This window comes from Amblyomma mixtum, chromosome 2 (assembly GCF_055824585.1).
Source record: "Amblyomma mixtum isolate Tamu chromosome 2, ASM5582458v1, whole genome shotgun sequence".
Classification (NCBI taxonomy): Eukaryota; Metazoa; Arthropoda; class Arachnida; order Ixodida; family Ixodidae; genus Amblyomma; species Amblyomma mixtum.
Window position 1 is genome coordinate 92,958,958 of NC_143013.1, and position 22,012 is coordinate 92,980,969.

The following is a 22,012-nucleotide window of genomic DNA, read 5'->3' on the forward strand; positions in this document are numbered from 1 at the left end:
CCTAGACCCCGACAGGCCTACTCGCATTGGAAACAGTGTCACACAGGACAGCTTCCCCGATCTCACTTTCGCCCTCAACATTAAAACTCTTAAAACTCTTATTTAAAACTCAGTTTTAAAGCTTAAAACTCTTATTTTGAAAAATTTCTGAGTCTTTGGCGATACGCATTCCCTATGTGTGTGTGTGTGTGTCGCTTCCCAGCCAGCGCGGTTTGTCGCCTTCGTAGACGGGAATTCTACCGTCAAAGACCCGAAGTCGCTGTTTGGATGCTTCAGCAAAGAAACCTTCCCTCCCTTATGTCTCAGATAAATATGTTAGATATTTACCGAATTATATTTACAGATAACTGTGTTGGAAAGTAATGGCAATCGAAGGGGTTTCGCGGTTTGTAACAGCGCGCAACAACGTTCACGATGTCAGTGGCGCCTCTCGACAGCCAGCAAGAGCATTCAGTATAGTCCTGGGACAACCCATTACCTAGGGCGTAAATGTCGATTCCACACAATAAGAACGAGACCGCCTGAAAAGCGCAGTGAGATGCCACAGAATAATGCCAAAATGTCGTTTGAGCGGGCAAATAGCGGTTATGGTATTTAGCCGTCGTTATACACGACGCCAGTGAAGGTAAATTTAACCTTTTTCCTTGTCAACTCACTTTTTGACACGTATGCTGCGTATTTCACAGATAAGAATTCGTTTTATTACTGCCCTGCTTTTCTCTCCCAGCACGCGTCCTCATATGACACGTTTCATCAGATGTCAGTTGTCTTCGTATGAGATCTAAACCACATGACCCTATTCTATGTACGACCTTCGTCTCACTTATATTTTACGACATTTTTTATACAAACAGACCTCCCCACAGTACAGTTCATTCATCCTTCTGGATCCTAAATGAAAAACTGCTCTTTTGAACTTTGTGTCCTCAACCGCTCTCTCGTCCTCCATGAGCGAGCGAGCGAGAATTTCAAGAAGGTATTACACGTGCAGGTGCCGTCAGAAGTAACTGGGAGGCAATGTTAACGAAAAAATTTAATCATTGCCTCCCCCAATTCGTGCATCCTTGAACACATATGTGCAGCCTAATCGTGACTGTGCGAATTGCACTGTGCACCATCAAAGATGAACCATTATGCTTTAGATGTAAAGAAATTAAATTTTTTGGACAAAGTCGCCTTCCATTTACTTGTGACGGCGAGTGTACATGTGTAACGCATATAGTGCCCTGACAGTGGTAGTTTTGTATATTGCTCTTTCATCTGATACAGTCTGTCTACTTCCAACTGATAAACTTGTTTTCAGAGTATTGCATCAAGAAGAGGGGTATGTGCGCCCTTGAACGCTGGAAGCTATGAAGCTTTGAGTTCTCAACTTCAATTTAGTGTCTGTCTTCTGGTTCAATTCAGGATTACTGAATAACAATAGCATAAAATGTACTGCGAGTGAGAGACATCGCCTTTTCGCCTGACAAGAGTTTGACACATCTCTCTCGGTTTTTCTATACGCACAACTGGTGAGCGTACCTCTCCCAAATGTACATGTTATGAAAACAGAGAGAGCGTGAAATAAAAGAAATAAAATATCCAGCGTGTCCACGTGGGGTTGACATGTTTGGCTAAGGTATAAAAGACGCTGAAATGAGGCTGCTTGCAGCTGGTTACATTCTAAATTAAGGATGATGCGTGCCCCTCTATTTTTTGGTTTGGCCGTTGCCATGCATTTTTTCTTCCTGATAGCTGAAAGTGCGGATAGCGAATCGGACAAGCAGCAGCATGAAATTCCCGACTTTGGAGAGGTTAGTAACGTTCTTTTTACCTTTGCCCCAAAGAGAACTCCTGTGTAATGTAAAAAGAGGGCGAAATTCAATAGCCGTATTGGGGAACAGAATTCTGCTTTTAAGCGACCGTTTCTGCTCAGAACACTCGGCGAACCTGCTCAACGTACTTTTAATACCCTGCAACAAATGTTTTAAGAATAGATGTACTTTTGTGCTAGTAGTGTACAGATGCAAATTTATATTGTACGAAGTGTCTCTGCTAAGACAAGTACTAAATATAGGAGCACCGTGATCGACGAGCTGCTCATTCGCCCGATTCCATCGTCTAACTACTTGTGTAAATCTCTAGCCCTAAGTAGATGTCACCTCCTCCAACCTGCGTCCACCCCATTCATCAATATTTTGGTTGCCGGTAAAAAACTAACAGTTGGTATGCGTCAGCGGAGCCCAGCCACAATGTTAAGTGGGTCAATTGTTGATGAAAGACATCATACCTGCAGCGAAGTCCGCCGGAGTAAATTATAGTTCCCCTCAAAATTTGTCACATGAGCAGACCTTACGGGTGTCAAAGCTTACGGAAAGCATAGAAGGGGCTTGGAAACAGAAAAATAGTTTCCAGTCAGCTCTAGAGCAATTCACTAATAAAAGACCACCGTCAGCAGTGACTATCCTTTTAAAGATCCCAGAATAACCTGGAACACGACCCGAAACTTATGGTCTTTGTCTCCGGTTAACTTTTCCTCCTTTGATGCTTCCTTCTATCATTGAAAGGGACTACAGCATGAGTTATAACTTGTACAGATTATTTATTTTAACAACTGCTAAAAAAACGTCGGAGTAGCCCCTGCAGATGATTTGTACTATCAGCAACGAATGAAACGCGAACAAGAAAACTGAGGTGGCAACACAAAAACACCAACCTATTAGCTCTTTGAGTGGAAACACAAGCAAAGTTTAATAACACTTCTGAAGAAGAGTCTTTCGACCTTCTAATTTCAGATAATAGTAGCTAGAATTGAGCTTCCACTGGCTAGCAACTGCGCATTTTGCTGTCCGTGGTTCAATTGTGCTGTTCGCGTTTCATTTCTTGGTGATAGTACAGTAAGATCGACTATAGCACGTGATAGACGTCAGTAATTAGACGCATATTAACTAAATGACGGTAACAAAACTTTTATCATGTTGTGATTAATTGATAAATTACGAAAATGAAGCAGGCTTTATAATTGTGGTTAAGCACAGTTTTCAAATTTTCTTTTTTACTCAATATGCTTCGATATATTGAACACAAAAAGGCGGATTTACTGCAGGTTTACTTTGCTTTCGCGCGTTGCACATCTATAAACCTTTATATCTGCGTGTAGTACTGTCCGAGAAATCACATCAACTCCTGTTTTGTCCTAAAATTCGGAAACGGCCACTTTGTAAGATACGAGTGGCACTGCGAGCGAAAACTGCAATCGACACAATTTTAATAGTGCAGCGCCAGAAAGCCATTTCGACAAGCGTTAAAATATGTATTAAAGCGAAAGCTTCGCTAGCATAGCAGCGCCGATTTCGCTGTGTCTGAACGAATGACCTTTACGAGGAGGAGCGGAGCTGCGCAAGTAATCACGGGACGTTCCACGTGACTAGCAGCAGCTGCAGCCGCGGTATGCTTTAGGTGTGGGATCAGAGCCAGGTTGCGAGCAAGGGGGATGAGAGCAATGTTAAAAAAAACGAGAAAAGTGACCATGCCCTGAGGGGTTCCGAGCACTCCTAGTGTTTAAGGGGGTGTGCTAAGCTGGTCTATGTGCCCGGAGGCAGTGCGGCTGGATAGAAACGCGCGGGTGTAGTTGGAGGTTTTGGGGCCTACCTGTTGTCGCGAATCGGAGTGACGCGTCCCCGACTGGTGAAGGGGAACGCTTTCGCTTGCAGGTTCGAAGAAAGGAACAAAGAAATTAAACAAAACAAAACGAAGCCGTGTTTATATTTTAAAGGAAAGGAGCCAATGAAAGGAACGAAAACACTAAGGAAAACACACACTAGGCGCGCGTAAAACACAACAAATAAAAAGGAGAGAGTTCACCGGCTACACAGCGTCCCAAGTGGTGCGGGAATGCCTTGCAGGTAGCACAGACGCGGGTTGGCGAGTTGCGATGCGTCGCTGGCGTTGCGTCCAGGAAGGCGATGGTATGACAGCCAAGAGATGAGGAACGGAGCTGGATACGGGAGATGCTGACGAACTCCTGTCAGCCGCCTCCAAGAAATGAGCAGCTGCAGCAGGAAAACTGTAGCCAGGTCCTCTCGACGGCGTTCCGCAAACACCGTAGGCTTGTGCAGCCTATTCCAGGAAGCTGTGGCAGCAAAGTGGCGATCGCAGTAGGCCTGCGTCGTTGATTCAAGGGAGGTCCACGGCAGCACAGACCCGAAGTCTGACGGCTGCCACCTCCACGCTTGAATGAGGCTTAAAGGTTTTGCGTCGGTGATCCAAAGGAAGTCATTGGCAGCTCGAAAATAACGTCCGACCGCTGCCACTTCCACGCTTGAACGAACAGACTTGTGCTACGGTGTCTTCCTCAACACCTCGGTTTGCTGACACGTAGCTCTACGCTCCTCGTGCCTGCCTCGCGCACACCACTCGCACGCGTCCACGCGCAACGCGAGGCTGGCACGTACGACGCTCCGCTGTCCGACGCACCATTGCCGACACGCCGCGTTCCAAAAATGTCTCACCAGTGTGGTGTGCACATCACACCTGTAGTACCTGTAGTTCTCGTAAGATGGCTTCGTGTCGAATCTTGTCAAATGGCTTGGTGAGGTCAACTGCCAGGATAGCTTTAGTGTGGTGAGGGATTTTATCATCATGCACGTCATGGGTAGTTTGGAGTAGGCCATCCTGCGCAGAAGGATGGCCACGAAAGCCGAGCATACTGTGTAGAAAAAGGTGGTTGTCTTCTATGTACGTTGTTAGCCGGGAAAGAATTATATTTTCGAAAGCCTTGCCTTGGCAGTATATCAGAGAAATGGGGTGGATGTTGTCTAAGGTCATAGGCTTGTGGGGTTTGGTATAAAGAAAAGGCCCGTAACCCCTGGGACAGTGGACACCTCAGTCGAAGCGGGGCGGTAGTGAAAGATGTGCGCTGCATGCGTTGGCATTGACAACGTTGTGGCAGAGACACGGTACTGAAGCTGCCGGCCATCAGCATTCATTGTGTTCATTAGCTTGGCCATTTACAATGTTCTAGACCCAGATTATTAGGAAGGGCGCATAACTCCTGGTAGAGTGGACGCCTCAATCGCGCTTTGAGGTACATGGCGTTGGGGATAGGGAGATGTGGGCTGCATGCGTTAGCGCTGACAACGTTGTGGCAGACACGCGGCGATGTAGCATTAGGGCGCATCGTTCATTGGGTGAGCAACCTCTCGCGATGAACAATTAATTTAACTGCTACCTGCCAAGGTGGCAGGGTGGGCGCGCTGCCTGTCCAGTGTCCCGCTATGGACGAAGCAAGTCAGCCGGAGCCGACGTCCTCGAGAGTGAACACTCGCAGACGTTGGGCCGAGTCGCACGGTGACGAACTACTTTACCGAGCATCGATCGGTGATCGTAGCCGTAAATCAAAATAGGGAGCAATAAAATGATCCTATGACAGGCAGCCTACGCATAGGTCTGCATGTCTAGCCAGGCCTAACCAGAGCTGAACCGAGGCTTAACAAGGTGATACCAAAGCTTTCGCTTGCATAACCAGGGTTAGCTGAGCTAAACCGCAGCCATTTTTTTCAAGCTAGATATTTCAAACCACATTCCAGATTAAGAATGAAAAATAGCAGACTCGCCGAAAATGTTAATAGCATAAAATTTCGCTATATATTTCCGCTAAAAAAATATAATGAAGCTATTATATATTTAGACAAAAAATTATCTCGCTCAACATCGTAAATAATGTGTGCCCTGTTGTACACTTTACCAGCGCAACCGCACAGACAGTTTTTAAAACAGTAATTGCAAGTACTAGTAAGAGTGACCGGGTACACCTAACGAGACGCAAGAAACATATTTTTGTGGGAGAATACTTGCAATATTATTCCACAATTTTTTCACTCTATTGACTAATTTTATATCACGCACGGAGGAGAATTTTATGCTATAACTACTTTCGAAAATATCGAATTAAAGCAAACCAGCGCGAAAGCAAATTTCTACCTTCAATGATAATCATAAAAAGAATGCTTAACATATACGTTTTGGTTGAAAGTAAACGCGATGAACTTTCAACAACTGAAACGATAGGCACTCCACGAAAGCCTTTTGTTGGCTTAGGTTTTGTTACGCGGCGGAAGAAAATTTACAGAAGTACCTTTTGATCAAGTGTTTATTCAGCAAGGTATAGTAGGTTTGTAATAAGGGAGTAAGTCAAAGTCAAAATTTATTTCCCATCTAACACTACAGATGGAGGAATCGTAGAAAAGAGCTGCCCTTGGGCAGCTTGACGAGTCTACAATCCTAATTATTGACTGACTAGCATCAATTGAAGTACTGACCAGCATCGATCCAAGCGCAGCCAAATGGCTACAGAAGGAAGCTTACGGCTATCACTGAAACTTTGTTGTTCAAAAAAAAAAAATGCCAATAGGTTCGCTTTCCTAAGCCAGAATATACGTTTTTTTTTCGTTATTGCCTGGCTTTGGCTCATGACATTGGACAACAAAAATACACATAACATATATACATACGACACTGTCGTGGTCAGCCAGCACGAGACTGGCTTCGTCAGCTTAAAATTCCCGCAACATACACAACGGCTCTAGTCTTGTTTCCCAGAGCCCATGTACAGGGCCTTGTACAGTGGAGGCCCGGGAGGGGATGTTTTAAAAAGGGTGAAGAAAATGCAGGTGCCACCAGGAGTAAAGACTTTCTTTTTTAAGTTACACACCGGGACGTTACCAGTTAAAAAGTTTCTAGAGGGAAAGGATTTCTTTTTACCGTGGGGATCGAACTGCTTAATTTGTAAACAGCCTGAAATAATAGACCATGTTTTTTTGCATTGCTGGGAAGGGGTTCATTTTTGGGACGTGCTACAAAGGACCATAAAGAAAGAGCTACCACTTGACGCGCACGGAATTCGCTATTTAAGCACTGATAATGCGGATGGGGCACCTTTTGATCTCATAATGCTCTTGGGCCTCCACTGTATATGGCGCTCCAGAATGGCAGGCTACCATTGTGACAAAGACGCACGACCGGCCCGAATTTATTTTCGGGAAAGCATGGACTGGTTTCTTGCAATCCAAAAAGCAGCTGCTGAGCCTCCCGAGAAGCCAGGATATACGTAGCGTGAGGCGAGGGCTACAGGTGTGCGCTGCATGCGTTAGCATTAACAACGTTGTGCCAGAAACGCGGCGCTGAAGTCATAGGCCGTCGGCGTTCGTTGTGTTCACTGGCGTTGGCGTTGACCACGTTTTACATTCCGATCATTTTAAGGAAAGGAAGTGCGCATAATGGCTCCTTGGGTAAATGGACTCTTGAATCACGCTTACAGGTACGTGGGGTGATGAGAGATATATGTGGGCTTTATGCGTTAGCGCTGACAACGGTGAGCGAATTCTCGCGAACAACCATTCAACTTCCTTCCACCTGCCAGGGAGGCAGGGTGGGTAGCCCGCACGGCGAGCGTGCGTGGCGAGGCACGCCAGCTGTGTGTAGTGACGCCACTTTCTCCTCGCGCATGCGCAGTATGGTCGTGGAAGAGAGCACGCGAAACGGTGAGACTGTGGGCAATGTAGCCCACGCTACAAAAAATATTCGCCTAGACCCGATGTATTCTGGCAGCTTATATAGCTTTTTTTTTGTAGCAGTGTGATGTGCTTGGGTGGATGCGAGTGAGTAATTAGACCCGTATTGCAGCGCTACCATTTCTGGCGTCGAACTCGTGATTGCATAAAAGCATTCACTTTTTATTGTTGAAACACCTAAAGGCCTAATTTTGAACACGCGCGGTAAATCTGTTGATATCCTTGAACATTAAAAATAATGATATCCAGCAGAGTTTGGAGGTTCACATTGACAGCGATGTAACCCTCGTTGGTTACATTGTGGGTTGTTTTTCTGTGACCTCAGTTGCGTAAGCAAAGCTCGTACCAATATCTGGCGCTTTCTCGATCAGGTCGCCGCATTGTTCAAGGATAGCATTGGCTTAATGGACATCGACAATGACAGCCTCTTCGACTGCCTCACGGCAAGAAGGATACAGTACGACCCAGAGGAATGGAGCGTCACTTACCTTTGGAATGTGGCCGGCAGCCGCGGCGAAAGGTGAAGCAATTCCTGTATCACTTAGGCTAGTTACGTGGTTACGCTTTAGGCTTGGCCTTGGGATGCTCTTAACATCAAAGAAATAGGAAGCTCGTGTCGGAGACAATCCGACGTTGTCGCCGGCATTCACCTCGAGCTAAAACTCCTCAAAAAAATCCCCAGAGGTGCAACCTAAGAGGCAGGTACGTGAGCCACCTGTGTCACGTAACCTAGTGGCATCGCCAAAACCTGCCGGCCGCCTTGTAAGCAAACTGCTTACCGTGGCAGGCGGCAGTTAAAATAATTCTTGGTTCCGAGAGGTTGCTCGGAAAGAGCAGCCGGGGTTGCCCAAGCCCCACCGACGGCAACGCCTGACATCGCAGATAAGGTGTATGCCCTAGGGTTCTAGCAATGTTGTGTAGAGAATTGCCAATTCCGCCCATAGGGGCATTAACCCATTGCCGCTATCATACCATACCCTTTATCCTTAAGGCTGATGTAAAGTTTCTCCACCAATTTCTATTTTCAGAAACAATTCAAGATTTGCAGTTAGTAGCACTTTCCTGTCTTCTAGAAAAACCATGGTATGCTACTGCCTGCAAAAAAAGTCTGGAGCTTGGGCACACCACGCCAGAGGACTCAATATTGCTATATGGCAGTGTGATCCCAGCTTATATTCTCGTCCAACGTGCACAGCAAAAGTCCATTCACTAATGGTGGCTTCTTGCAGTGGCCACCTTTTTAACAGTTTTACAGGCCAATGGCACCCTTCATCGACAAGTCCTAGCTGCAGAAGTTCATGTGCCACTTATTGGAATTTCCTCTGCACATTAGCAACACCCGAGCATTTATTGTCCTAGTAACGTTACTTATTAAGGGCGCAGAAATGCCGTCAATTAGTATGCATCAGCAATGCTTGTGTCCGAGGGACACTAGATTTCTTAGTTTTCCTTACGTACAGAGGCTAAGGTTTATTCAAGTTCACTGCGACCCCCTAGGTAACATACTCTAAAAGCATTTCTCCCGTCGACAAAGAGCAGCAGCTATTGTGAGGACTTTCTTAAATAGAGCAGATGAGTTCTGCGCTTCAGCACGGTGCTAAACCAGCAACGCTTTCCGTGTAAGATGCGCAGCCTCAGCCAATAAGGCAGTGAGTTATCAGGCGCGAATTTTACTTTTTTACTGAGCTACGCGGCCGCGATTGTAGACAACGTCAATTGGAAACCATAAACAACTTGTTTAATTCTAAATAATCAGAACATGCGTTGATTAACATATAGAACAAAGCGAATAAGTAAAGTGAAGCCTTTTTAGCCTCTATTGATCTGAAATATGTCAAGGCCTGATACAGTGTGGAATGAGAGTGATAAATCGTGCAGGAACGAACATGCATTGGCTCTGGCCGGTCACAGCGTCTACACGCCCTCTTGGTGCGGTAATAGGTTCTAACACAATTTCAAAATGGCATTTTAAGACGAAGCGTATTTCAGGACAAACATTCTCATATTGTCTGTATCACTTGCAATAAACCAAAGGCAGTTGTGGTTACATTCGGTGGGAAGGGGGGGGGGGACGCAACATACAGTCATGTAGAGTCGTTTAGAGGGTGAGACTAATGGTTAAAGATTTGCATGAGAACACTATCACCTTTGCTTGGTAAATAAAACTGAATGTATCTTAGGAACGGTTCTCGAGGCGACAATGAGCGTAAAAATCGCGGACAGAATTGGACAGGACGCACACCGCTGGCGAAAACGCATCGCTGCATCTCCAGCGTAGCCGAGTGGTGCGAGAATGGCGCGTTCATTTGGAGCGCCAATCGGTGCTCCTCTGGAAGTGACGGCGCTATCTCCCTTGTGCTTGGTGTGAGATGGAGCCCACACGATGAGTCGCCAAGCCGCCGCGTTTCCCATTCTGACAATGGCGCCATTCTGACAATGCGCCGGCACGCTATATTTATTTTTGCATCATGTCCACCATTTTCGGACACAAAGTTTGAAAACTGGAAAATTGTAAGATACTGTTCTGGAAATATCGAAGGCAATGGCCCATTGTTATAATATGTAGCAAAACTTTATTTTATAAAGTTTCCATCAATAGCATCGAACAGTTAGGCAGCCATGGAAAACCAGGTGGGAACGCTTTTGATGATAGCAAAAACGCTAATTAAACAAAACGCAAGAGTACTGTCGGGTGGTCTGCGGATATGTTGACTGTTATAGGGAAATCTTACATTATATGAAAACATTTCGGTCATAAATTGTTTTCTCGCTAAAAAATGCTTTTGTCCAGAATTGCTGGGTACGTTTACCAGCATCTAGCTTCTGCGCGTTGCCGGTACGCTGCGCCGTTCAGTGCAAATTATCGCGCTGCTGCCTCTCTAGCATTAATGGACATGGCAAGAAAAAGAACATCTTGCCACCAGTGACTTTTTTTTTTCCGCTGCCTCGACCTGAGCACAACAACCCTGAATATTATGTTGTACACTGAACTCTATCTTGTATCATTCAGGCCACATTTCACGCATTCACGAAGTAACTCATTCAGGCGAAAGTAATCCACATTTGTACACAGCATCTGGGTCCCTAACAGGTTAGTCGGGATCTGCACACATATTGGAATTGAATAAAAATATTGAAAAGCAAGATAGTAACACATTTTTCGTAGGGGGAGGAATCATTGCATCTTGCTATTCATATGCCAGCAGCTAGATTGAGAAATATGCCGATTGCTTTATTTCAGGGTGGACAGCGTTCGAAATTACAGCTCCCACCCAGAAGAGATTAAAATAACCGTAAAAATTTTTGGATGACATGTGACACCTTAAATATCTTGTTCTGGAGATAAAGTGCCACTGTTAAAAAACACATATACCTTCCTTTTGAATTTTAAATTCTACCTTCAGATACTCTCTTATTTTAAGTAGTAAAGGTCGTCGTGCAGTATTGTTCATTGCTGGTGGATTTCTCTGCTTCAGCTTCCGCTTCTACAAGCCTCTTGCTTCTCATTTCATTGTTATTTTCGGTTCTGTGCGCATTTCTGAGACGAATACTATGTACAGTAATTGCACTGAAAACAATAATTCCAAAAATAGCAGCCCTTTGTTTATGGCAGATGCAGTGCCGAACATTTTACACGAACGTTGTTCAAAATGCCTTGAAGGCAAGAAGAACTCCCTGACAGTCCATTTCAGCGTATCATAAGACATGCGCAGCATTTAACCGATGGGATGTGTCAGAAACCGCGGTTCACTTCAACTGCTTGAGAAGCGGATGAAAGGTAAACATTTTTGTTCTGTTTAACTTTTTCAGATTTCATTTTCCAGTTCACCTTTTTCCCGCTGACACACCTGGCACGTTTAATATTACCACGAGCCTAAGTAAGTAAATTTTACCATAATTTGCATTCGGTAGGTTTCTTACCCCTCATTCACTCAGTGCCGTCGGCACCAGCACTGAGTTATAGTAAGTTGAAATAAAATTTGCCGGTCTAGGTGGTTTATGCTGACGAAGGGTGTAACTGTGCTAAAACGTCAGGACATGTTGAACACACACGACACTTAGAAGCGCTTCTAAGTGTCGTGTGGGTTTCTTCACGACGTCCTCACCTTTTCGCACCGTTGCACCGGTCTACTGAGTTCTTTTTTACTTGCGCATTTCAAAACGGTATAGCTGACAACGCACAAGTAACTAAGCACTCGAGCAGCGAAAATTTATGAAGCGCCGTTCTATTGGTATAGTCGAAGAGAGGAACATTTAAAACTTAGGCAGGAAGTACCAATCACTAATTGATTGAAACCCTTCATTTTAAGTAGCGTGGCTCAGTGGCCTAGTTATTGGGAGAGGAAGTTGGGAGGAAGGTCACATTCGGGGGCCGACACCGGTTGCGCACCCGAAGGCATGGAAAGATAGCAGCGTGGCTTTGGCGCCAGCAGGGATACGGACCTTAATCGAGTCCTGTAGGGAGCAGATATCCTGGGTTATGTGCTGTGTGCGGATTTGTTGTAGTCCGACACACTCCAGAGTAAACACCTCAGGTGCATCTCGATATGCGGTAAACGCGACTGCGTGTATTTGAAAGTGGGAGCACGGAAATTCGAGCTGTTTTATGCCCAGACTTTGCGGCTGCGTACAGGGTGGAATAAGAAAAAAAGTACACAGTGACAAACAGACAATATTTTGAAAAGCCACACGATGCAGAGAACAAAATAGAACAGGCAGATGTAGTATGATATAAGCTTTTTGCTCCAAAATGAACGAAGCAGATAAAAAAAGTCAGAGGACACTTAAGGCTGCTTACATGCTGCGAAGACTGTAAGCCTTAGTGTGTCATCGGAAGCATTCAACTTCGCCGCATGTTGAGCACCGCGAAATCAAACGAAACAGGCCTCCGAACGTTCATTCCACAAACGCTGATTCTACAAAGGTCTGAGTGAAGCAGACATATAGTATGTACGAATACTTGTCGGAGCTGGTCTCCGAAATGTCAAAGTAACGTATGGTATATGGAACATAAAATCGTATATCACCACCCGCGACAGTGAATCATGAAAGTTTGCGTCACGATTTTAATAAGTAAATTGGATTTTGAGGAATAGAAATGCCGCAGTAAATGTCTCACCTATCGGTGGACACCTCGTCCGCAATTTAAGTGAAGAACTAAAGTCTGGAAAGGTATACAATTGATGTGGCACCTGTCGTCGGCATTGAAAAGATCCCGTGCGCACTACGCCTAGAGTACGAGAGGTCAGGACAACTGGGGCTTGAGGTTTTGGGTGTATATCTCGCCCGCAATTGAAAGCCCATCTTTCCGTGGATCGATAATGCAAAATTGAACAAACGCAGAGTCCTGCTCTCCCCCTCGCAATATGGCTTGATAAAAACCTTCAAGCGGATAATCTGCGGCTATACAAAGTTGATTTGCAGGTATGCTTCGTTTCAGGTCTCAAGGTTTTGTTTAGAATCAGTGTCCTAGAGTAAATAGAGGGAGGATTCCCTGCATTAAGTGGCAAATTGGGCATGTTGGTACATTATTATAAAAAAGGCAGTGCAGGAAACACACGTACACAGACGAGGAGACACGGACGGCGCTTATCTCTGCACATACTGTGGCGCGTCCTCCAGCTTTCTCGCGTACAATACAGTGAGGGTCAGAATATAAAACGAAACAGAAATGGAGCGAAATAGTCGCCTAGCTGGAAAAGCTGGATGACTGCTCGAAAAGTTTGAAACAAAATTTCCGAATACCATGCGAGTTACAGAAAAATTGGAGGCCGAATCCCTCTACGCCTAGATTATTCCGCTGCAGGAGTGCTTGCGCTGTAACCTATGTTGTGTTGGCATAATCAAAGTACAGTTTTGTTTTCGAAGGCCTTGTTGACCTCGCTCCTCTTCTGTCCTCAAAGATCGAGCCTGGCGCTTCCTTAGGCGATCGCGCCGTCTGTCCTCTTCCGTGGTCAGCGTTCTTGCATGTCGTTCCAGAAGAAAATTGTTTTCTTTTTGAGAAAAGGAAATGACGGAGTAACCGCATCATATATCTCGGTGGACACCCGAACCGCTCCGTAAGTGAAGGGGTAAAAGTAGGAGTTAAAGACGAAAGGAAGAATGAGGGGCCGTAGTGGAGGTCTCTAGAATAATTTCGATCATCTGGGGATCGTTAACGTGCACTGACATCGCACAGCATACAGGGAAACAAAATCTGGAGTCCTGGCCACCAGGTTCTGCGAGCCATGAGGCCACTGTTACGGCCGCCCGAGCGCTTACACACCAGGCTCCTCATCCAAGCTCTCCTATCTCAGAAGCTCATCAACTGCTTCTACGGTTCCGCGAAGCCTTTATTAATTACTGCGACAGCCACCACCTCTGCCCGTCCCCTGACTAGGGGCTGAATAAGGCGAAGGAGCGAACTCTGCGGCGCCTGTTGATAGGAACTGTTCTCTGCCCTGCCCTAGCCAAACATTTTGATCCCAACAAAGAGGGGCGTTGTCCGTACTGTGGAGAGACCTGCGATACATTTCACGTGGTGTGGACGTGTACTGGGAATCCTCACCTTCTCTCTTCCTCTACCCCAACCCGAGAGGCATGGGAGACTGCCCTCGTGAACTCCTCCACACCGGAGTCCGAAGCACTCTGGTAAACCAGGCGCGAGGCAAGAACTCGTCGGTGGTGTCCGGCACTAAGGATACTGACCATGTAGCGGGTCGTTTTGACCCCCAAACTCTCTTTCTGGGCATGAAAACTTTTTCACCACCACCACCACGGGCTCCTGAGTTTCACCTCCTTGAAACACGGCCGCTGCCGTCTGGTTGGAACCGGGGTACACCGGCTCATTAGACGATTGCCATCTTAGACGGTGTACCCGAGTTCGAACAACACTGCAGCGGTCGCATTTACACGGAGGCGAAACGCAAAAGGCGCCCGTATGCTCTGCAATGTGAGTGCACGGTAAAGATCCCCAGGTGGTCGAAATTATTGTGGAGACCTCCACTATGGCACCTCTTTCCTCCTTTCTGTCACTCCCTTCTTTGAAGGCTATCGCGTGCTCGGCGATGGGCAGCAGTAGTCGTGGTAGATTTCACCGATGACGGCGCCATTATGTGCAGTCACAACGTCTCAGCAACTCAGTTGGCAGTGGACGAGTGAGATAACCAAAAAAAAAATGGTTGCTCAAGCACGACCACCGTTTTAGCCGAGTACAGACTTTTGAGCAACCAGTGCACACTCGCTCATTGGTCCCCAGAAATCGGATTTATCCGAATTCTTGTTTGAATGTCTGGGTACCGCGCGGCGGCGGCAATCCTTGGTGCCGGGGCGCACAAGCCAGAAACTCTCTCAGACTAACAATCTTGTGCCCTCAGAATGTAGTTACTGTAGGCTAGGCAGTAATTAAAAAGCTGGTCGCAGTTACTACTGCTTCACTTGACAATATATTTGAAGTAATATAAACAAAACACACCAAAATTCTTGAAACTCCTCTGACCCTCAACAGGGCACCTATGGATGTCTTGTAGTCTTGGTGGGCGGCACCATGGCGGAGGGTGACACTCGAAAATGCAGCTGCTAAATGCATTCCTGCATTTGAAAAATGAGCTGACGCTGAAGCACGATGGAATATCGTGCGTTAACACACCTAACTTAGGTCACCGGTTCGAGTCCCAGCCGTGAGCTAGACTCTGACTAGTAAGTTTGTGCTGCACGAAACGCTGATACGTATGACACCAGCCAGGACATTCTGCGTCAGACGATTGGCCAAAAACTTTTGCACGAATGTCGGGATTAAGTGGCCCGACTTTGACGCCTGCCAGACGGGAATATATATAGCGGATCGACAGAGTTTACTTTCTAGTTGTGGTGCTCGGACATCACGCTGGCACCTGTTATTTTACAAAAACGTCATAAGAATGCCTTGGAGCTAATTCTCCGCAAAATTTATGGGAGCCCTCGATCCCCGCTTTGCCACGTCCGACCAGCGCCTCCTCAACTTGGGGATGACCAACACCTTTGGAGAGCTACGACAGGCCCATCTTAACAATCATTTCTTGTGACTCAGCAAAACAGACGCGGACAGACGCCTCCCTGGCCCTGCTACATATCTCATACACAGCAGGTACCGAAGAGCGGGTGCGTATCCCCCGAAGCCTTGCGCTTTGCTTTGAACGTATGCTTCCTCCCCAGCAATACGACAAATGACACTCATGAGGGCCACCGTCTCGCACTGGCGGAATCCATCTCACAAGAATGCGGCACTAAGCCCGGAGTGCACTACGTGGACGCGGCTGGCCTGCACCACGGGGACTAGTACACTGCAGGCTTCGTCCAACTAGGCTAACCTGTTCAGGGCCTCACCTTCCATGCCCCAAACATTACTATCGCGGCGGAAAAATTGTAAACGCGTTGCATTCCGCGTATCCAGAGTCTGGAGTCATAATCACCGACTCTCGCAGGGCCTGCCGGAATATTGAACAAGGCCGCATCATGTACAGGGCCTTCAAAACTCTAATAATTTGCGAGTACCAGGCTTTTCCAACCCACCGCACTATTGTATGGGCCCCAGCACATGTAGGCATTGAGGTTAATGAGGCAGCTGATTCTACCATCCACGTGCTCATTTACCGGGGATCGCCTCACCTACAACCAGCGCAGGACGAGAAACTCACAGCTCCTAATACCTTTTTGAAGAGTTCCCTCCTGTACCAAAATTCACACGGCCACTGCCCCACCCCTTGCAAAGTCCTCAAAAAGATATAGGATCACTGCCTTCTCTGTCTATACACCACGACTCAAATGAACCCGCCAGTACTAAGGCATTTCAACCCGGCATTCTCAGGAGAATTCTCACTATCACGCTTGCCCCAGCAATCCTTCCTTCCCACCCCAGCCCCACCCTACCCGAGAAGACTAGGAGGCTGCCTGCTCGGTTGCTTCGATCTTCATGCCCAACAAGCCCTGGTAGCTCGAGCTCGGGCTGCCGCGGAAGCCACGGGGGTCCCGGTCTATGTACCTCTCCCTCCTCATGAATTTCTAATGGTCTGGGTATGGGTTTGTAAGGGTTGCGGGTCAGACGCTTAAGGTCTGACCCAAACCCCTCTCTGTATATAGGCTAATAAAAGTCTACCACCACAACCACCACCTTCCACAACCGTCATTTTAGGATGCATACTTCTTCGGGAACCTGTTTATTTTGCAGGTAGGCCTGATCTTGCCCGAGTTCTTTTCGTCTGTCATTTTGGCTTTGCCCACTCACTCATCATCATGATTATCATTTTATTCCAACATCAACATTACATAATCATCGTCCCGCATGTACCTCCTTTCCCCTAGAAGTTGAGAGAGGGAGGGGGAGATGGGCAAGGGGAGAGAAGGAGGGTTTATTCGTTGCACGTGGAAAGAGGCAAAACTACCTAAACAGCACCTTGCAGGTGCAAGATTCTCACAGACGTCGAGGCCGCAGCACGATTTTCGTCTTCATGGCCTTAGTAATGTGGCAGTATAAAAAATAACAATTATGCAATCAGGGCTAGGAAGTGGCGTTAGTGGGTGCGGCAAAAGCCTGAGTTATTGATACCGAAAATGAAATTGAGGACAGAAATTCAACAAGGGCAGGACATATGCAATCCAAAAAGCCCATACGCAATGATCGGAAGGGTAGCAGCGAAATTCTAAGAAAATGCAGTTAGAGGACGGAGGTGGCGGAAATTTAGGTGGGCTGGTGACAGTTATAAATCTCAGGGATACTATGCCTTTTCCGGGCACAAGGAACTAGACATATCCACGCACAGGATATGTATAGTTTCAGCTAAAAGGATGATGCCTTTGTCCTTACGTGCAAGTAGCACGGCTGATAATAATAAAGTCGCATCAACCATCTACGCACCTCGAATCTGAAGAAAAAAATTAAATGCATGTGTTCCTCAAAAAGCAACCCCTAATCCTTGCGAAGTCGCCTGAGCTTTGGCAAATCAAAAGCTGGCCTGCGGAGTTTATAGACTGGTTTTACTAATGTAAACTTTTTGCTATCTTAATATATAATATCTATGGTGAAGCCTGAGCGTGACTGTGGTAAAACCGCGAGTTTAACGTTGTCGGGTATTAAAAACATTACTCCGAAGCCGCATGACACGCTTCTAATGCGAGTACTGTCAGCTCAGTGACGGTACCAAACTGAGAAAATCAGCTCCACTATCTCTAGCTGTAACCAACTCCTACAGCCTGAAAGGCTCGCGTTAGAGGATGGTGGAAGAAAGTTAAACAGTGGCGGATTCTGTAGGAAGAACTCATGGTTCTACTAGACCGTTTGCTTACAATTTCAAAAAATTACATGTGAAACCATCAGTAATGTAAGCTAGGAAATCATTGCTGGGAAACCATTCTACCATTTCATATTCCACTTAATTCCAGATGGCGGCGGCCGCAAATTTTTGGGATTAACGCTTCATCTTTTGATTATCCGGCTGAAAACCCTTCAAGGCGGACAATTTTTTTTGTAGTGCGACAATATTGTATGCCGCTAATGAACTGCACACTTCCGCTCAATCAAACCACTGCTAAAATGAAGGTGTATCGGTATTCACGTGACGCTTGAGAAGCGGCAGAGAACACTCGCAACTGACAAAATAGGGTGAATTTCTTTTTTTTCATTGCAGAGCCTGGCGAGTTTTTTCTCGGCCACACATACTACTTTGACCACAAGACCTGCACGGTACTCGAAATGCCTCACATTGGAGACCGTAAGTAAACATATCAGTTACATACGAAGTATTCATTATTGCTTGAAATTAAGGGCTCCAGGTAAATTTCGACTAGCTGGAATTCATTGCGTTGACGGAAATTGCACTCCACACGGGTGTGTTTTGCATTTTGCCTGCACGAAAATGCGGCCACCGCACCCGGGACTCAAACTCGACAACTTGAAGTCGCCAACCATCCGCTACAGCCATTTAGCCAACACAGAACTGATTGCAGGCCTCAGCGGACCGCCTCATGTCTAAGGGTCACGTAAGGTAAAGCTCTGAAGTTCATAATCAGCCAGGAGTATTGACAGGCAATTAGCAACCTACGTGCAGATGCACGACGTCTTATTCTGGAGAACTTCAGAAACCTCGTGTAGAAGTCCTGGTGGCGCAAAATTTTCTGCATCGAAAGCGCCTGACCGGAACATTGGCTGTCGTGCCTGGGAAAAACACAGAAAGTTTGAGGATAAAATTTTAGTACACTTAGTACACAGGCGCCACGCAGTCACGAATCCCTGTAGCAGAGACCAGAAAAAAGGGCACAAATTGGCCAGCTTTTATCGAGATAGACACGAAGCTCCTAATAAGAGCGCCGCTGAAACCCCTGTACAGTGTATGGCGATCTGAATGTTATAACAGTCGTTCCCGCTGAAACTGAGCAAAAATCATTTCCAATCAAGAAAGTAACTTTGTCTGCAACAAACATGACAGTGCAGCTTTAATGAAACCATAGTATAAGTAAGCTCAATTATTCTTTTCAGCTTTCTCAGTTAAATAACCAGTGTTAGAGCAGTTTATTTGGAGGAGGTAAAGTAAGCGATCGCGTTGAAATTGAAACGCACCATCCGTTCTACTTGCGTGCGCTTGAAGCTTGAGTCAACAGCTCGGCAATTTGAAAACTTCCACTGAAGCAGCGTTTTACATCCAGCCGTGAACAGCAAATATTTCGGTTCTACCAAATATTTTTGCACATAACTGGCCCTTTGAGCCTTGTGTATCTAAAGTCTCTTCCTGAACCAATATGGTTGAAGAAGACTTATAATTCATCCTCATCCAGAAAATAGCGAGGTTACTTAAAAAACTCGCGGTTTCGCTTAATATGTCGCACAGCTTAAACACCTATAAATAAGATTAAACAGAACACATTTGAAACCTCGCACCGAACGGGCGAAAAACAATTATGGAGCCACGTATCTGTTCCACATTAACGATACGAACGCATTGAACAATTTTTCTGTCGATGTGCAAAATTTAATTACCTGGCCAGGCAAAAATGTTTTGGTAGATTGAGGCTTATCATAACTATTTCGTCCCTTTTGTTTCAGAGTGCATTGTGTGGGTTACCAAAGAATCCAAGGACTCAATACCAGACGAATGTATCGAACAATTTGCGAAATTCTGTGGCAACGGCATTAGCCTTCACGACAAAAGTATCTGCAAGGACGTTGACAAAACAGCGTTTCCTGATTCGCCAGATGACGCTTGAGCGTAGTATAATCCTTCGGTCTCAGCTTCGAGGTGAGCCGCTAGCGAATGGAGATGGCACTTAGTCGAGAATGGTGCTGTCAAAATTCTGTCGGCATATATTTTTCAAGAATAAACGAAAATATACTCAAAACATTGCCAACTGCTACTGAGTTTTTGGGGTGGCACCTTGAATAGATTGTTTTTGTATAGCGTGCAAGCGAACCACACTCCTGTTTCAGGAGCAAGGCGTCTCGCCATCATCATCATCAGCCTGACTACGCCCTCTGCAGGGTCGAGGCCTTTCCCATGTCCCAACAGTTAACCCTGTTGTTTGTCAGATGCGGCCACCGTATCCCCGCAAACTTCTTAATCTCATCCGCCCACCTGAGTGTCTGCCGCTCCCTGCTACGCTTCCCTCCACTTGGAATCCGCACCGTCACCCTTAAGAACCAGCGGTTATCTTGCCTTCGCATTACATGCCCTGCCCAAGCCCATTTCTTCGCCTTGATTTCGACTAGGATGTCATTAATCAGCATTTGCTGCCTCGCCCGCTCCGCCCGCTTCCGATCTCTTAATGCAATGCGTCTACTAAGAGCCAGCGACTGAATCGCTTGCCTTTTAGCTCAACAAAGCCAAGCAGTCTCTGTAATCAGCCAACCTTATTTCATTCATTTAAGTACCCTCGTCATACATCATTACATACCCTTTTATGCCCCGAGGCAATAAACATCGATTTAAAGAAGAAAAAGCGCTTACGTACATAATACACAAGCACTTGGCGGGACGTTACACTGTGTGCTAGAGTGGCGCTACTTATTTAACGCATGCAAACGCTAACGCAAAGCGTAGTAGTGAGAACTGGTGTTAAAGTAAGAAAATATGTTTTTTTTTGCATCTAAGCCAGGAACAACCAAGTTGAACCGGGCTAGTAGCCAGTGCAGCCTAGTTGTGCTTGCGCAGTGGCTTCCCGAAAGGGCGCTAAATAATCCAAAAGCAAAAACTTCACACATGTGCCAGGCTTTCTCAGCGCTATTGTGACGGAGGCTGCCATTTTGCAAAGCCCGAACTGTCTAAAGTTGCGTGAAAACACCGACTACACAGCAAACACCGACACGGCGAGACGAATACAACGTTTCTTCACGACGAGACGGTCGTATGAATCGAAGGCAAGGTGATCCACATGAAAACCACGTATCTTCTTAGGGTAAGCAACGCTACAGACTCCGAACAAAATGAAAAACATGGCAGATACATCATTCATTCTCTGAGCTGTAGGTGAGATAAGGCAAAGCGAAAGCCGCATCCGCCACTTATAGGTATGAGAACGCGAAAAACGCAGTAACTAAGATGAATTCAACCTGAAGGGGGCGACCTGGACGCCGCCATCTTGTCAACGCCAATCTCCTATCATACGTAAAAGCTAGACACGTTAAAGCCGAATTTTAGCGCACGCTTGCCCAACGCACGCAAGAGTGCGGTCTCGGTTAGAGTTTAGGGCGTCAGCACTGCGCACCATGCTATTATATTGTACGGTACTTATTTTAGTGTGAACGCGCACGCCATGGTAACGCTGTCTAATCGTTCGCAAAATTTTGCTGACCTACACATGAAGGCTGCCATATTCGCCTTTGTTCTGGTGTCGCGTAGTGGGTCCCTTCTAGCATCAGGAGAAGTACGGAGGCTTGAAGGCGAGAGAAGTAAAATTCTAAGGCGGCGCGGAAGCGGCTTTCCAGTGTAAAGAAGAGCTTCCGCAAGCACAGTTCAGAGCGGCATTGGAGAGGGTCTTTTGACGCGCCGCCACCGAGACCCCCTGGCGCCGTAGTCAACGTCGAAGAGGCGCCCAATGACCCACAGCTGCCCGCACTGTCGCGTTCCTAACAAAGGCATCTTTGAAGGAGGGCGGTTATGAGCACAGTTAATGCAATTACGCCTCATCTTTGTCATATTGAGCTAATGAAGAGGAAAACAGGACCATTCCTTATTCGGTTCGCCGAGACGGCAAATAGAGCCCTCCCTCCCTCCTTCCCCGACAAAAAAAAAAAGAAAATGCGATTACGGCGTTTTCCTGGTAATGCTTGGGAGCAAAGTCGGTTTGTACATAGCCCCATCTCCTTCAAGAGTCAAGCCTGAAAGAGTAGCCTCTCTGGAATCCGGCCGCCATGCGCAGAAACGTTGATTGCTCAGCTAGAGAAAGCTTTCGCAGGAGCTGAAGACGTCCGAAATAGTCAGTGGGTTCTTGGCTACGAATATGTGGAAGGCATCATC

At 46.4% G+C, this 22,012-nt stretch overlaps 1 protein-coding gene across 1 annotated transcript; it reads left to right on the forward strand.

Annotated features, from left to right (window-relative positions):
* The first annotated feature begins 1,670 nt into the window (after positions 1-1,670).
* Positions 1,671-19,901, forward strand: LOC149360185 (uncharacterized). Its single transcript, XM_089569207.1, has 5 exons — positions 1,671-1,796; positions 7,925-8,073; positions 11,364-11,431; positions 18,194-18,277; positions 19,606-19,901. Exons 1-5 carry the CDS (start codon positions 1,677-1,679, stop codon positions 19,764-19,766), a joined length of 582 nt encoding a protein of 193 aa, XP_089425333.1. The 5' UTR covers positions 1,671-1,676; the 3' UTR covers positions 19,767-19,901.
* Positions 19,902-22,012: the final 2,111 nt, after the last annotated feature.

Bases quoted from the DNA above. Each gene is read 5' to 3' on its own strand.
- LOC149360185 (XM_089569207.1), top strand. From the start codon at position 1,677: ATGATGCGTGCCCCTCTATTTTTTGGTTTGGCCGTTGCCATGCATTTT. The intron at 8,074-11,363 runs GTGAAGCAATTC...TAACTTTTTCAG, and splicing joins GCCGGCAGCCGCGGCGAAAG to ATTTCATTTTCCAGTTCACC. The intron at 11,432-18,193 runs GTAAGTAAATTT...TTTTCATTGCAG, and splicing joins TAATATTACCACGAGCCTAA to AGCCTGGCGAGTTTTTTCTC.